This window comes from Marmota flaviventris, chromosome 17 (genome assembly GCF_047511675.1).
Source record: "Marmota flaviventris isolate mMarFla1 chromosome 17, mMarFla1.hap1, whole genome shotgun sequence".
NCBI lineage: Eukaryota > Metazoa > Chordata > Mammalia > Rodentia > Sciuridae > Marmota > Marmota flaviventris.
The window spans coordinates 57,887,379-57,904,204 of NC_092514.1; the positions used below are offsets into that span (position 1 = coordinate 57,887,379).

General features: G+C 54.8%; 1 protein-coding gene across 2 annotated transcripts in view; it reads left to right on the plus strand.

Moving 5' to 3' along the window:
• Window positions 1-11,618, plus strand: part of Arhgap27 (Rho GTPase activating protein 27) — a 32,903-nt gene extending 21,285 nt beyond the window's left edge. For both annotated transcript variants that reach the window (XM_027947046.2, XM_027947048.2), the window contains 15 exons: window positions 3,574-3,969; window positions 4,099-4,281; window positions 4,487-4,567; window positions 4,643-4,726; window positions 4,933-5,000; window positions 5,323-5,413; window positions 5,920-6,024; window positions 7,725-7,823; window positions 8,740-8,851; window positions 8,958-9,083; window positions 9,152-9,250; window positions 9,425-9,502; window positions 9,594-9,728; window positions 9,855-9,960; window positions 10,048-11,618. In XM_027947046.2, the coding sequence (XP_027802847.2) occupies window positions 3,574-3,969; window positions 4,099-4,281; window positions 4,487-4,567; window positions 4,643-4,726; window positions 4,933-5,000; window positions 5,323-5,413; window positions 5,920-6,024; window positions 7,725-7,823; window positions 8,740-8,851; window positions 8,958-9,083; window positions 9,152-9,250; window positions 9,425-9,502; window positions 9,594-9,728; window positions 9,855-9,960; window positions 10,048-10,225 (1,941 nt within the window). In that variant the 3' untranslated portion in view covers window positions 10,226-11,618. The remainder of the gene's footprint in view (window positions 1-3,573; window positions 3,970-4,098; window positions 4,282-4,486; window positions 4,568-4,642; window positions 4,727-4,932; window positions 5,001-5,322; window positions 5,414-5,919; window positions 6,025-7,724; window positions 7,824-8,739; window positions 8,852-8,957; window positions 9,084-9,151; window positions 9,251-9,424; window positions 9,503-9,593; window positions 9,729-9,854; window positions 9,961-10,047) is intronic.
• The last annotated feature ends 5,208 nt before the right edge of the window (window positions 11,619-16,826 follow it).

Here is a 16,826-nt window from a genome sequence, read left to right on the forward strand (position 1 = left end):
GTACAGAATTCTGAGGCTACAAAATGTTTTAAGAAAAAAAAAAATGAAAACCAGAGATGGTATCAGTGGAAGAACAGCCCCTCCCAAGGGCTGCAGCATCTGAAACAGGTGTGGCCCCTGCCTGCTTGTCCCCAGAGAGGGCCCCTGGGCCTGTAACTTGGGGGCAGCCTAGTCCTCCCAATGCTTCCTTCCAAGTGTTGTACCCTGCCCCCACAGTGTGATTCTGCATATTCTCTTCTTGGTGACAGCTCGGTCCCACTGGAGACCTAAACTTTCCCCTCTGAAATCTAGTCTGTACCTGATAGGGTGTGGAAATCCCTGATCCAAAGTGGCTTCCATGCCCCTCTCCATGGGTCCTCCCAGCCCCTGCCTGGTCCAGAGATAGGCAAGGCCACTGCCACAGTGGCTCCAGCTGGGTGGGCAGGAGTTGCCTTGGTTCATTCCCCTTCCTCTCCTATGGCCTCCATCCTGCCCTCCTTCTGGGTTCTATGGCTCAAACTGTCATTCTCAGGAAGCTCTTGCTCCAAGTTGACTTCTATTGTGGGGTGTGTGTGTGTGTGTGTGTGTGTAATGTTTGGCATAGGATTGACTGGTGTATTAAAGCAGTAAGTGTTTTTGGTAGATCTGCTGTGAGCTTGGGGACATTGGCCTACCTGATGGGGGCATTATCCTGCATCTTGCTCTGAGAAACTCCCGCCTTGAGTGGGGTGGAGGGAGCAGGCAGACCAGTAGGCAGCTAATTGATCACCAAGGTGGAATGCCAGTGGGCCCTGACAGAGCAAGGAGAAGAAGGCGGGCAGGTTAGAACTCTCCAGAGTCTTGTGAACTCAGGCCAGTGGAGGGGCAGGATCTGGGTGCTCAGGGAGTGAGGGGAGGGAATCCAGGCTGAGAGAACACCGGGAGCAAAGCATGGAGGTAGGAAGGTGCCTTCTGTGTTGGAGGTGGGCGAAGGCCTGGTGTGGTTGGAATACAGGGTGCCACATGAGGCCTGTGGGAAGGGAGAAGGAAAGGGAAGTGGGGTGGAGGGTCCTATGTCAGCCACAAAGGAGCCTGGAGGGGTGAAGGGGAGGGACAAGGAATTGGTAGACTGGTATCCGAGCTCTCCCTAGCCCATGTGCCTCGGGACAGCCACCCCGTCTAAAACTGCAATGCGCCTTCTCTGACAGTGTCTCGCTCTCTTGTTTAGTGGGATTCATCACTGATGTACTGTACATTTCACTTGTCAACCCCCCATGATCATTTGCACACACTTGCATTGGAGGGTCAGCCCTGCCCCATGGGGTTTTGTGGCCATTTGTTCATTGCTACATTCCTGGTGCCTAGAATAGCACCTGGCACCGAACACAGCAGGCAAATCTTTGTTGAACAAATGAATGTTTTTGAGGTGCCTGTCTATGGCCCAGAGAGAGCCCATTATAAGAAGGACATGCTTGCCCTCTCAGAGGTGTCACAGTCAACAGAGATACTTTTGTGATTTTAACGAAGTTTTATTGTACAGAATTCTGAGGCTACAAAATGTTTAAAGAAAAAAAAAATGAAAACCAGAGATGTGGCTCAGTGGAAGAACAGTCACTGACATGCGAGAGGCCCTGAGTTCAGTCCCAGCACCACCGAAAACACGAAACAAAATGAAAACAAATATAACCCCTCTGATCACCCTGCTCAGCTAAGACCATTGTTAACATTTTGGATGATTTCCAAATACAAAATTGGAATTATATTAGGCCTACTGTTTTGCCCTGGAGCATTACGTATCCTTAGAAAGCAGTATTCATCCCCACATGCTTTTTCTGCTGCTTGAGGTTTAATGATATAGTTATATACCCTTCTGGGAGGTGCTGAGGGTGCTGGCTGGGTGCGGTGGGCACACCAGAGGAATCTCAGGATAGATCTTGGACTTGGCACCTGAACAGAGTCCTGATGCAGGAGGAGGAGTCTGCTGGGTGAGAAGGGTGGAGGTTGGGCTGCTGTGAATGAGCTACTGCCAGCAGGAGACACCTCGGGAGGGTGGGGAATGGCTGGGTGCTACTAGAGCTCAAAGTTCAAGGCCAGGGGCAAGGAATGGCAGGAAATAAGGCTCAAGCACTGGCAGGGATAGGCGGCCTCTGGTGCATGCACAACGCTGTGACTTTGCCCTGCAGCCAGCAGGGAGCGAGAAGGTGTGAGTCAGGTAAGCTTCTGTTCCTTAAGGGTGCCCATGCCTGGCCAGGCTTGTATTCCACGTGACAGACCCCACCTGCCCCCTCTTCCTTTGACTCACCTTTGTTTGTCCCCTTTCTAGCCCATCTGACTGTCATCTCCCTCTTTGCCACCCTAAACACCACATTAGAAAGTTTCAGGCCTAAATCCAGAGGCGGGGCAGCAGGCAATCCCAGCTCTTCCTGGTCTGGAGTGGGGTGGTGGGAGGGTTCTTTGGGGGCTGTGGAATGCAACAAGTCCAAGAAAGGAAACCACAGAAGGGACAGGTCCTGGGCCATTTCTCTGTTCCTGCCCAACTTCTCACTGGCCTCTGGGAGTACAGTTGTGAGAACTGGGGTATCATTGTTTCATTATTGTTAATTTAAAAATTGGTGTAAATTGTCCTACACATCTGTGGCACTAAACTACTTCACAAAGCACTTTCAAGAACATTTCCTTATTCTATGTCTGCACTACAATTTCTGGAATGGGCAGAGCAGACATTTGACACCCAGAAAAACTGAGGCAGGGGTTGGGAGGACCCATGGAGCGGGGGCATGGAAGCCACTTTGGATCAGGGATTTCCACACCCTAGCAGGTACAGACTAGATTTCAGAGGGGAAAGATTAGGTCTCCAGTGGGACAGAGCTGTCACCAAGAAGAGAATATGCAGAATCACACTGTGGGGGCAGGGTAGAACACTTGGAAGGAAGCATTAGGAGGACTAGGCTGCCCCCAAGTTACAGGCCCAGGGGCCCTCTCTCAGGACAAGCAAGCAGGGGCCACACCTGTTTCAGATGCTGCAGCACCTTGAGGCCCCACAGACTCTTCAAGAGCCCCTATGGTGCTAAGATAGAGCTGCTTTCCTGTCCTGGCAGGGTCTTAACTGGGTTCTGGCTGTTTCCTGGGGACCAGATGGGGCCAGGCCCTCCTTTTGGCCTCCAAGGGCTTATAGCAGGGCCTGCCACATTGGCCCCCCACTCTTGGAGGCCCAGACACAGCCACAGCCACAGCCCATCCACAGGAGTCTGAGGACAGCACCAAGGGCTCTTGGATTGTATCCTAGAGATATAGAGGACACCAAGTGGGAAAAAGGAAGTCACCTCCCCACCTCAGGCCAGAGAACAGAGCCAAGAGGGACCCTGGCTCTCACCACATCAGCTGCCCAGCCCCACACTCTTCCTTAAGTTGGTTCTCCCCTGTCTCTAGTTCCCTCCCCATGGCCACTAGCAGGTAGCAGCACTGGCTCTCTTGCCCCAAGCTGAGGACCTCAGTATTTCTCTGCCATCCAAGAGAGAATGGAACTTGCTGAAGGTGGCCTTGGTGGCAAGTGGCCAAGTGAGCACTATGTGATCTTGGAGCTTCCCTGAAAGTCACCTTTCCTCCTTGGCACAGGCGGAGGACCCCCAAGAGCCCGTGTATGCGAACGTAGAGCGGCAACCTCGCGCCACCTCGCCGCGCGCTGTCGCAGCCCCCCGCCCCAGCCCGGTGTGGGAGACGCACACGGACGCGGGCACCGGACGCCTGTACTACTACAACCCCGACACGGGCGTGACCACTTGGGAGTCGCCCTTCGAGGCTGCGGAGGGCCCCGCCAGCCCGGCCACCTCCCCGGCTTCAGTGGGCAGCCCCGAGAGCCTCGAGGGCGAGTGGGGCCAGTACTGGGACGAGGAGAGCCGCAGGGTGTTCTTCTACAACGCGCTGACGGGCGAGACCGCCTGGGAGGACGACCCCGAAGACCAGCTGGAGATGCAGCCCGGCCTGAGCCCCGGCAGCCCAATGGACCAGAGAGTGAGGGGCGGGGCCCGGTGGGCGGGGCCGCCTCCCGGTCTCTGACCCCGCCTCCTTCTGGGGCCGATCTGCTGGGGGGGGGGGCGGGACTGGCACTGAGACCCCTGACTCCGTCTTCTGCTCCCGCAGCCCCCCACCCCTGAGACAGACTACCCCGAATTGCTGACTAGTTACCCTGAAGAGGACTATTCCCCCGTGGGTTCCTTCAGTGAGCCCAGCCCCACCTGTCCTTTGGCCGCACCCCCAGGCTGGTCCTGTCACATCAGCCCGGACAAGCAGATGATCTATACCAACCACTTCACCCAAGAGCAGGTAGGGGCTGCAGATGGATGGCCCAGACAGCCAAAGGATCGCTCCCAGCAGCTTTTCTAAGAGCTCCCACGCAGACCCCAAGACAGTCCCAGGCACCGGGTGGCTTGCACCTGGCCCTGGGACTGTCTTGGACTCTGTTGGAGGGAATTTCTTCCCCCTCCCTCTTGAGCTGGGCCCAGGGCCCTGACCATCCCTGTCCCCACAGTGGATGAAGCTGGAGGACCAGCAGGGGAAGTCATACTTCTACAACCCAGAGGACTCCTCTGTTCGGTGGGAGCTGCCCCAGGTAACCAACTGGTGAATGGAGCGCACTGGGGAGAGTGGAGGGGATTATATACGACAGCCTCTCTCTCCCCCCCAGGTCCCCATCCCTGCCCCTCGAAGCATCTGCAAATCCAGCCAAGACAGTGACACCCCAGCCCAGCCCAGCCCTCCAGAGGAAAAAGTAAGAGAAGGGACATGTAGGCCCTGGCAGGATCACCGCAAAAGAGATGAGGGCTGGTTTCTGGAGGTCCTGGGGCAGGGATGGAGTGGGATATACTTGTCTTCTCCATAGGCCCAGCACCGGGCCCAGCTGTGGGGAGCTGCCAGCTGAGGAGGAGACAAGCCTCCTGTCATGGCTCACCCTTTCTTTCCCTTTCTCTGTCTTAGATCAAGACTCTGGACAAGGCAGGAGTACTCTATCGCACCAAAACTGTGGACAAGGGGAAGCGGCTCCGGTGAGAGCCCAGAGCCCATCTGCACCCAGACCAGGGCAGGATGGGCTTTAATGGTGAAGCTCCCTGACCACTTCCCTGATGCCAGGCTCTTCCTAGTCCTCATAGCAACTTCACGTGCAGTACTGGGGGGAACCCAGGCACTGAGAGATAAAGTGACTGACCCTAGGTCCTTTGGTTACCAGGAGGGCAGGAGTCCAGCCCTCCCGAGTGGGGGCCCCAAGCTCTGTTCTTAAGCTCTAAGTCGTCCTCTTGGAGGTGGGAGGGGGCTTCAGCTCAGGAACAAATTAAAGCCCTGCCCTCCCCGCTTCCCCACCCCACCCAGGAAGAAGCACTGGAGTGCCTCCTGGACAGTGCTGGAGGGTGGCGTCCTCACCTTCTTCAAGGACTCAAAGACCTCAGCTGCTGGCGGCCTGGTGAGACCTGGGCCCCCGATAGGAGCTGTCCCATCTGCTCTTTGTCTAATCTGGTTTGGGAAAGGCCAGGTCTGAGAGAGTGGTGCCCAGGTGTCAGACGAGGTGTGCCTTGGCAGGAAAGGGAACATGGCTGCAGATTGACCCCAGGACAAGCAGTTCCAGCCACCTTGGGGACGGGAGCAGTCCTTAAGGGTGGACAGCTCCAGCTAGAGGGCAGCCTCCCACACCTGCTCACAGGGGCTCCTGTGCCCCTTTCTTCTTTCCCCTTTCCTCCCTGGGTGGGCAGCTGTAGTACTCAAGCCAGGCTGCAGGCTCCATGGCCCAAAACACCAGGATCCTGGGTCCCAGAAACCCCCAGGCCCTTTCCTCAGAACTGTTGCTTGGCCACACTAGTGACCAGAGCCTGTCCCTAAAGGAAGAGTGTATGGGGGTCTGAGCCCAGGCTGTAGCACACCCGTCTGAGCTGAGGGCTCTCCATAACCTCGCTCCCACCCTTTCTCCTACAGAGGCAGCCTTACAAGCTCTCCACTCCTGAGTACACCGTGGAGCTGAAGGGGGCCACGCTCTCCTGGGCCCCCAAAGACAAATCCAGCAAGAAGAATGTGCTGGAGGTGAGTGATGGGGTGAGGAGGAAGAAAGACAGGGCTTACTGATAGCCTGGGAGCCTCATTGCAGACAGGCTCCAGGAAGGAAGAAAGGAGACACGGGGAGAATTGGGGCTGGAATTCTCAGAGCTCAAGGTCAAAGCTGCCCCCACTTCAGAGATCTGTCCATGTTTGGGGCATCACATGTTATTTATTTATTTATTTTTTGGTGGTGGTGCTGGGGACTGAAGCCAGAGCCTCATGCATGTCAGGCGAGAGCTCTACCACTGAGCCACACCCCCAGCCCTGGCATCGTGATTCTGTAGCTCCCTCTCCAACTGAGTCAGTAGTCGTTGCCTCAGAGGGTGGTGAGAACCAGGATGGCCACAGCCCTCCTAGCTACTCCAGGTTGACAGACAGGAAACTGACAGGCTAGGCCAGGAAACCTGTTCTCACCAGCCAGATCCTTGCTTCCGGTCTGACTGGGTCCCCAGTGAATAACCCAGGGCAGTGGGGAGGCTTGTCAGGCTCCCCCTGCAGGAATAGCAAGGAGAGCAGGGAGATCTTCCTGTGTCTGGCCCTTTGCTGTTCCCCTGTTGTCTTATTTTGATATTACTCATGCTCCCACCTCAATCCCTGAAAGTTGTGAGGCAGATCACAACAAAACCTAGGAGGTAAGCGGCAAAATCCACTGAAAAGCCAGGACCAGGCAAAACACGTTAGAGATGGCATCAAGATGGAGAGGAACTGGGGGCAGATAATGAAGAGGTGCTAAGGTGGTTGCTGGGACTCAAACACGCTAGGCAGCACCCCACCACTGAGCCACATCCCCAGCGCCCCCCAACATTTTTTCATTTTAAAAAGCAGATTAAATAATATGCCAAGAGAGTCCTGTCTGATTTGAGAAGTTGTTCCCTGCCACCTGAGACAGGTTCTGCTGTGTCGGCTGCTCACAGGCCCTAAAGGGCAGGGTTGGTGTGCACTGCCACAGCCAGACATTCTAATTAACCTGCAGCGCCTGGTCCTCGGAACTGGAGGCCAGTGAGCAATCCGACCAAGTTGTCATCCGAGTCAGAAAGGCTGCGAGCCACCAGTCCTGTGGCAGAAAGTTGCCCTCTGGTGTTTTAATTTGTGCTTCTTGATGAAGAGGGGTGTGAATGAACGTGTTACCCCAGCTGGAGTGTGGGACAGGGGTGGGAATTTCTGGCCACACAGCTGGGGCAACACTTTGAGGGCCTCCGTATGAGGAGGAGGCCCGTGTTCTCCAGGCTCAGCCTTGGTCTGCTCTCACTTCCTCTCTCTCCACACTGTCTCCATCACTGGAGTCCAGCTGCCAGTGTCTCCCACAGGAGTTCCTTTCACTTGCTTTTTTGCTGGCCAGTGCTCTGGGTGAGGCCTGCCATGTCCTGTGGTTCATGGGGAGACAGGCTGGGGTATGAGGAAGTGCACCAGACAACTGAGCCCTGTAGAATTGGACTCCACCACTCATTAGCTGTGTGCCCATGAGGAAGTTGCTAAACCTTGCTGAGCCTCGATTTGCTCATCTGTAACAGAGGTGCTGTCACTCACAGCTTTCAATGAGAAGGAAGACTTGGGCTTGGGGTGAGGCCTTTGGGCCATGAGGCTCTGAGTCCCTGAGGCCAGGAACAGTTTATCTCCCTCTCCATACCCCTACCTCCAGCCCAGGGAACCAGAGATGATGGAATAATTTGTGTCCCCCCATACAGCTGCAGAGCCGTGATGGCTCCGAGTACCTGATCCAGCATGACTCAGAGGCCATCATCAGCACCTGGCACAAAGCCATTGCCCAGGGCATCCAGGAGCTGGTAGGGACAGCCTGGGGTCTCCAGGGCTGGTGGGGAGTGGGTGTTGGCATTATGCAGGGCAGCTGTGCCCTCCGCTCACACACAGGGAGCTTCATGGCACCAGTGAGCGAGTGCCCCTCTCTGCAAATGCAGTCCCCGCTTACAGCCAGGATGGCAGGTGGGCTGCTGGAGAAAGGGCCTTCCCTGAGCCTGTGAACCGGGGCCCTAGGGTTGTCCTCGTGGGAGGACTCTGCAGGAGGGGTTGGAACATCCAGAGGAGTTTTCCTATTTCAAAGGAGGCAGAAGGAGAAGTAGATGCTTTGAGAATTAGCCTCAGGCCAGAACGACAGACTAAAATTAAAAGATAAGACTTAAAAGGATTGATTCAAGAGTCTACCATTTTTTAGGTTCAAAGTATCAATTACATACATAGAGATGGGGACCGCCCCTCTGACAGCCATTCACCTGGCAATGACCTGAGGCTTTTTGACTCTTCATTCCCTACAAGCCAACATTTTGTGCAGGTTTTGGCTGGACTAATAAAAGTAGAAATCAGAAGCAGGGAGTTATTGACAGTGCTCCAGCCCCAGCTGAAATTGCAAGTTCATGATTAGGAGCCATTCTAGGGAAGTATATCTACAGGTGCTGAGGTGGGAAGAGGGGCCGGGAGCTGAGAGGTGGGTATAAGGGTGGCCAGGATAAGAAAGGGTGAGAGAGAACAATATGATTCTCCAACACCTTAAGGGCTCTCTGCCGTCAAGAAGTCAAGTAAGTCAATTCTGAGATTCCCTGGAGGAGGTGAGGAAAGTTAACCTCATTAGGGAAGAGAGAACTCTGGCGGTCTGTCTCTAGGGCAGACCTGAGGGCTGGCTTTCCCATCCTGGAGAGAACCTCAGCTGGCCCCAGGCCCTGCCTCTCTGAGGCTGCGTAATTCCAGTCTGCAGACCTGCCCGCTGAGGAGGAAAGTGAGACCAGCAGCGCAGATTTCGGGTCCAGTGAGCGCCTGGGAAGCTGGCGGGAGAGAGAGGATGACACTCGGTCCAGTGCAGGTGTGTGGAGGCCTGTTGGGGAGTATCCACGAAGTGTCACCCTGGCTGGGGCCACTTGGGTCTACCCTGACACCACGGATTGACGGGGTTCTGTGTTTCCCTGCAGCGGCCGGACCTGTTCTGAGCCCTGGAGGCCAGGAGAGCGACTTGAGCAAGGTCCGGCACAAGCTCCGCAGGTTCCTACAGCGGCGGCCCACGCTACAATCGCTGCGGGAGAAGGGTTACATCAGAGGTATGGCGGCACGACCGGGGTGGGCTGCGGGGCACCTGCGGGGCGACGCTGACAAGCCTCTCCCCCAGATCAGGTGTTCGGCTGCGCGCTGGCGGTGCTGTGTGAGCGCGAGAGGAGCTCGGTGCCGCGCTTCGTGCAGCAGTGTATCCGGACCGTCGAGGCCCGGGGTAGGAGCCGTTGCAGGCTGGGTCAGACCCTCGGGTGCCTGATGGCCTCCTTCCAAGACAAAGGATGGAGATCCCTGGGTGGGAGCAGGGTAGGGGGGAAAGGATGGAAGGCCCTGAGTAGGAAACACCAGCGGCTCTAGCCCCACCTGGGGTCAGCGCCTCCCTCTCACCCAGGGCTGGACATCGACGGGCTGTACCGCATCAGCGGAAACCTGGCCACCATCCAGAAGCTGCGCTATAGGGTGGACCACGGTGAGGCTAATCCCCAGTTCTTGCCCCAGGGTCTCAAGGTGCAAAGGGGTGTTAGCCTCCCCTTCATCCTCTGTCTCCTCCTGCGCCGCAGATGAGCGTCTGGACCTGGACGATGGGCGCTGGGAGGACGTTCATGTCATCACTGGCGCTCTGAAGCTCTTCTTCCGGGAGCTGCCCGAGCCCCTCTTCCCCTTCTCGCATTTCAGCCAGTTCATCGCAGCCATCAGTGAGAACTGGGGGCAGCGGAAGGGGAGGGCAGGGGAACTGATCAACCTCTGAGACCTAGCTGGCTGTGCCCACTGCGGTCGCAGCCCAGCCAACCCTCCCACTCCTCTGACCCTCCCTTGCCCAGAGCTACAGGACCAGGCACAGCGCAGCCGCTGTGTGAGAGACCTGGTGCGCTCACTGCCAACCCCCAACCATGACACGCTGCGGCTACTCTTCCAGCACCTGTGCAGGTGAGCCAAGTGAGTGGGGGCAGGTCCTGGCCAGGGCCCCCATGCCTGCCCAGGTCTAGGCCCTGACCCCACCCCACCTCTCCTCAGGGTTATCCAGCACGGCGAGCAGAACCGCATGTCGGTGCAGAGCGTGGCCATAGTGTTTGGGCCTACGCTGCTGCGGCCCGAGACAGAGGAGAACACCATGACCATGACCATGGTGTTCCAGAACCAAGTGGTGGAGCTCATCCTGCAGCAGTGCTCAGATATCTTCCCGCCCCACTGACCGCGGCGGACCTGGGACTAGGGGCAATGACTGTGGTCCTAGGGAGACTGGAATTGCTCTCCGAGGTCCTTGGCCTTCTATGGGTCTGCAGGCACTGTGATGTCTATACCCCTCGTTTCTGAGGGTATAGTGACCCCTGGTGGGCAGTTCGTGAAATGTGATCCCCCCCCCCTCCCCGCCCCGGCGGGTCGTGTTTAGGGTTAATTAGGTTCTGTTCTTTATTACAGCGCCACCTACTGGGCGGGTGGGAGAATGTGTAGGGGTGAGAGTTTTGTTTTCTGGGACTCCTACGGGGAGGAGGAATTTAGAGAGGGCCTTCCTGGCTTTTTCAAGCCTTCACCTGGTCAAGGCCTTCACAGAGACTCTGGTGGCGCCCCTGTTCAGGCCCTGTGCCCATCAAGCAGCTACTGACAGCTTCCTTCCAGCCGCAAAGCTGAACCTGTCTCCCCCAGGCCTCAAGGATGAGCTCTTGGGCCTCTTACAGAGATCAGGGTGGTCAGCTAGGTGAGGTCAGGGTTCCTGTTTGGGATTGGGCACCTATGCCCTCCCTGATCCACTGTGTCCTGTGCAAATTCTTCATGCCCACTGGATGTGGACCCTGCACCTGCACTTGATGTGTACCTTTCCACACTCAATCCCATTTTACAGATGAGGAAACTGAGGCTTACAGAGTGACTTGCTCAGGGTCAGGTGGGTGATCTGACTCCCCAACAGAGGTTCCTCCCATACCACTCCAGAGAGGGCTGTTGATCCTTTGAGCCACCTACGCCCCACCGCAGCATGGGACCATGAGCAAAGCAAAGAAACTCAGCTGGGTCTGTCCTGTCTGTGCCTGGGCTGGGGAGTTTCCTGAACTCATGGAGGGAAACTGCTCCAGCTGTTCTTCTCGGGGGAAGGTCAAGTGTGCCTGCCTGGTGCCCACCATGCCATGGAGACCTGGGAAAGGCCTGCAAGGGATGGAGGACAACCTCAGGAAAGGAGAGGTGAACCTTGGAGTCAGCAGACCCCTTCCCTCTTCATGCACAAACCACCTCGGTTTCTGGATCTCGATCCCCAGCCCCTCCCCCCCGCCCATCCATTCATTGACTCGACCAACAATAATTGGTAATATTTATTAAGCTTTCGCCAAGCATTTTATTTGGATCATCCCTGCTTGTCTCTCACAGTCAATATTTATTTGTTCTTGTGTGCCCGGCACTGTGCTCTGGGGCAAGGATGCTGACTCCTGTCCTGGTGGAGCTTAGGGTTCACTGGGTGACGTGGACCCAAGCCCACCCCATGCCAGTGGGGGCAGGTTAGGAGTTCAAACGGAGGCCTTGTACCCCATGTCTAAATATTTAAAAGTGATCAATCAAGCTAACAACTGTTAAATAAAATATGTTCTATTCTCCTACTTTGGCAAATCTGCTTTGATGAGGACTTGGGAGGCCAGTTCTAATTTAACCTTCTGTGACTCTCACAAGATCCATACCCGAACATGGTGGCACAGGAAGAGTTGGTCCTGGCCTTCCACTTGCTGCCCTCATCTTCCCACGCTCAGAGCCATCCTCCCCCAAGGAGAGGTTCACATGCAGAAAGCTTGATGCTCCAGGCCATGAGCACAGATGGCCAGTACCCCCTACAATCATCTGTCACTTGGTCACTCCACTGGTGACCCAGGAGGAAGTGGGCCTGGGCCACTGCGGCAGGGCATTCTGGGGTTCTGTATATAGGGAGACTGGTCCAAAGGAAGGCTCCATCTCTCAGAGGGCCCCATAGATTCCTCATCCTGTGAGAAGAGCCTTAAGCAGAGAGGGTTCAGATTGGTACCTTCTAGAGCACAGACTCCCTGCAGGGACTCTACCATCCAAGTCTAAGGCAGAAACGGGCAGGCGTTTGGCAATTGAGGACTTGTTCAAATATATTTTTAAAGGGTTAGGAAGAAGCCCAGGGGGCAGGGGTGGGGTATGACTGTTTCCGGTAGGAGATGCCTCTGCAGAAGCCACTTTGAGACAAGCAGTAATAAGGAGGAATCAACCAGGCAAGAAATTAAGGGAAGTGTGTCTAGTCTGAGAGAACAGCATGTTCTCATGTGCAAAGGCTCAGAGGCAGGAATGTTTGTGGGGAGAATAAAATCTGATAGACCACTGTGAGTGGGCCCAGAAGCCAGTGGGTATGGGTGTGAGTGACACTGGAGAGGCTGGCAAGGGACAAGGCCTGCAGGGCCCCATGGACCTCCCTGATGTTGGCAAGGACGTTGGGTCACCAAGACAAGGTGCTGGAGGATTCTTGATCAGAGAGATTTTAGGGAGTGTCACCTCCTCACCCCACCCCAGGCTTCTGACTGCAGCAAGTTCTCTGGGACTAATGATGCAGCAGCAGGCAGAGACCCCCGAGAACCCTCCCATAGTCATCAGGAGGAGCGGCAAAAATCATTCACCACCCTGAGGAGGTGACATGTATCTCAGCTGAGGCCATGGCAGGTTGGTGTCAGAGCCTGGCCCAGAGCTCCATTTGCACAGTCTGAGGACCTACTGTGCACATCACCGAAAGTTTGAGGCTCAGCCACATGTCCCAGCACTGAGCCTGGTGCATGGTGAACCTTGCAGGAGCCATTGAGTATATTTTGAAGGAACTGGACTTTGTCCAAACACACAGTAATGCATAGAAACAGAACCTTCCCTCTCTCAGCTCTATCTGGTTGGGGAGAGACATAAGAAGGAGTGATAGGGCTGGTGCGGTTGCACACGCCTATAATCCCAGCAGCTCGGGAGGCTGAGGCAGGAGGATTGTGAGTTCAAAGCCAGCCTCAGCAAAAGTGAGGCTCTAAGGAATTCAGGGAGACCCTGTCTCTAAATAAAATACAAAATAGGGATGGGGACATGGCTCATGGTTGAGTGCCCCTGAATTCAATCTCTGGTACCCCTCCAAAAAAAAAAAAAGTTCCCCCACAACCTCACTGATGCCCTAAGTCCTCCTTGGCCTGGCCTCTGCCCCTGAGCTACTCTAAAAAGGGCCACGGAGCCCCCAAGCTTGTTCGGTCTGGTGGACACATCTGGACACGTGAGCTGCCTGTGTCCTCCTGAGGCACATGTTCCTTGATCTGCAGCAACATGGGTCCTCTCAATCCCTCCACCCCTCCCTTCCTTAGCTCCCCGTCTGCCCAGAGGAATGTGAACATGTGCCTCATGTTTCAGTTCTCTGAGGGACATAGCCAGGACTGGAACTACAGGGTCCCAGGTGACTCCAACCTTTTGAGGACCCGTCAGACTTTTCTATAGTGGCTGCACCATTTCACATCCCAGCAGCCATGTGGGAGGGTTTCTGTTTTCTACTTTCTGCAACAACCATTCCAGGTTTTCATGCTCCTCTGACTCTGGGACTCCTCTCTCCCTCCCTCCCTCCCTCTTGGCAATGGCGGCCTCTACCTCCCCAAAGCGGTGGGCACATTTCATGTTCTACCATAAAGCTCAGCCCTTCCTCACCACATCCTGCCTTTCCTCCTTTCCCCCCGTACCTCAGAGCACTCATCTCTCCAGGGTACAGTGGATCTCCTTTTTTTCCAGGAAACATCCACTGTCATTGAACATGTTTCTCTTTTACACGTTGAATGGCCATCTTGGGCCGAGTTCGCCCAGGAAACGGAAACAAGCAGGAGGCAGACTGGATGCACTCAGGGCCAGCACCTGTGGCAGATGAAGACAGGTCCACTGGGCCTCAGGCCATCACAGACCTCAAGCAAAGGGTCAGGCTTTCAAACCACCATATTGGATGCCAACCGTCTCACTGAGTGGTGTGGATTTGGGCAAAGCAGTTCTCTTCAGCCCAGGGGTCATCCTGGAGAGAGGCACAGATGGGAACTGTCAGCAGCCAATCTTCCCAGCAACTGGAGAAATTCATGCTTCAGTCCTAGAGAAGGGACTCACTGTGGGGCCCACAGCATCCTCTATGACCTCCAACTGACTCTTCCTGCACCATGGCCCTCCCTCCCTCCCTCACCCCACATCTCTGCATCTTCCGCCATTCTTCCCCGCTTCACAGCCAAACTTCTCAAAAGATGTCCACATTCATTGTCCTCGTCCACTGCCCTTGCTTACTCCTCAACCCCCGCATACTTCAGACCACAGAAGTCCCCCAGTCTCAACAATGATTCCACATTGAAAGCAGCTGGACATTTTGGGGTCTCCAAACTCATTGTCCTCCTGGGGTATACCATCCTCTGTGGGCCACTCCCTCCTAGAAATAGCCTCTTCCTCTTGGCCCGATCCCCTGCCTCCTCATTTTCCTCCCACCTCTGGCCAAGCATCTCTCTGTCTGCTGCTCAGCCATGAAAGGTGGAATTCTCCAGGCCACCCTCCTCTGCCATCCTCCTTTCCCGAGTGACACTGCTAACAGCCATGGTATCATCAGTGACTACTCCCCTGCACCAGGCCTGCCTGCTCCTTGAAGCTCTCAACCCCTAAGTCCCCCTGACATCTGCTCTGGGACAGTTCTCAGTCCAAGACTGAATTCATGATTTTTCCCAAACTGGGGCCTTCCTTACACTTTCACCTGTCCCAGGAAGTACCTCTGTTAGCCCCCGGCTGGGCCAGCTGACACCTGGGAAAGAGACCTCCACCCTCCCCAGCTGTGAATCCTGGTCAGTTCCTCCACTCTGATCCACTCTCTTCATTACGGGGCCCCCACCCTGGTCTAAGAGGCTGATGTCTCCTGCCTGGATCGAGCTCTCTTTCTCCACCTCCAACCTCAGCACCCCCACCGTATGCAGCCTTGTTTAAACACACCTGATTTCCGCTCTGATTAAAACCCTTCCCCCTCATCTTGGGACACCACCACAAACTTTTGCATGGGCTCCACATGCACCTGCTCAAGGATTGGGGGCAACTGACTCACTCCTCTGCACCCCAGTTCCTCCATCCAGGTGATGGGAATGCAGTAGCGGTACCACCCTCCAGGACAGTCACGGAGATGGCATGAGGTTATATTTGCATGGTGCCGAGAGCGACACACAGTGATTACTTGCTGAACCTCAAGTCCTACTCGTTCTCTTGGTTTCTGCACTGCAGCTACACTGGCTAGCCCTAACCCTAACCCTAACCCTAGCCCTAACCTACCAGTTTCCTAAAAGTTTTATGCTCCCTCCTGCTCCCGTTGCATGTGCTATACTTTCTTTGCAGTTCACTGTTCCTTTGGCTTAGTCACCCTTTGTGCCAGGTGACCCGTCCCCAGGCAGCTCCTCTAAGTGCCCAGTGAGGTCGATTCCTCAGTTATACACCTTTAGAGACCCATCTACCTCTCTTCTCTCTCTTTTTTTTCTTTTTGTGGGGAAAGCAGGTACCAGGGATTGAACTTAGGGACACCTGACCACTGAGCCACATCCCCAGCCCTATTTTACTGAGATTTTATTTAGCCCTATTTGTTTTATTTTACTTAGAATCTCACTGAGTTCCTTAGTGCCTTGCTTTTGCTAAGCTTGGCCTTGAACCCACGATCCTCCTGCCTCAGCCTCACAAGCCAATGGGATTACAGGTGTGCACCACCACACCTGACTCCCTTCTTCTCTTGATTTGTTATTTTACATTCATATGTTGTGATTATTCATTGCTGTCTCCATGATACCAGGAGCCCATGACACCAAGCCCCAGGGGAGGGGATTCTGTGTTGCTCACCATCTTATGCCCAGCACCAAGCACTCTGCCTGGCACACAAAATTTGTTCAGTAAATACCTGTTGGGCTGGGGTTATAGCTCAGCAACAGAGCGCTTGCCTTGCATGTGTAAAGCACTGGGTTTAGTCCTCAGCACCACATAAAAATAAATAAAATAAAGGTATTATGTCCATCTACAACTATAAATAAATAAATAAATATTTGTTGAATAATTAATACAAGAAAGGCAGACAGACAGAGTTCAAATCCCTGTCCTGCCATTTCCTATTGAGAAATCTGGGGTGAATGGTTCACTTCATGCTCATCTGTAAAATTAGGACATTCACACCTACCTCAGAAACTTCCTATGATTAGAAAATGAGACGTGTGTAGCTTGCATGGCCCGACCTGATGCAGGAACATTTGCAAAGCCCCACTAGTCTGCATTCCGCAGGCCCAACGGTAGTCCTGGCTCCTGGGGTAAGGACCTCTCTGGGGGTGCCAGCAGGAGCCAGACACAGGAGTGTGATGGACAAGACCCCAAAGGTAGCTGTGTTGCCTGGTGGGCAGGACTGTGCATTAGACTGGCGGACCTTTAGTTCAGGGAGCTCTGGAATAGCCTCTTCCCAAAATTCCAGCACTGACAGGGAATGGAACTTTGTCCCTCTTGGGGCTAGAACACTAAGAGTGGCCCTGTTTTCCCATCACTGGATTAACAATGGGAGCCCTGCTGGGGCTGGGACCTCCAAGACTGAATACTCTTCTTTTGCTGCCAGCCTCAGAGGAGGGCTTGGTGTGCAAAGGCAGTTGGCAAATTCCCTCTCAAGAAGAGGCCAGGCCCTGACCATCTTGGTGGTCTTCTGGGAGAATGGACTTCATCTTGTTCTGGCCACGGAGCACCACTAGGTGGAGATGACAGGTGGACAATATGGCCAGGTCTGCTTTTTTTCTTTTTATAAACTTTTAAATTTGAAA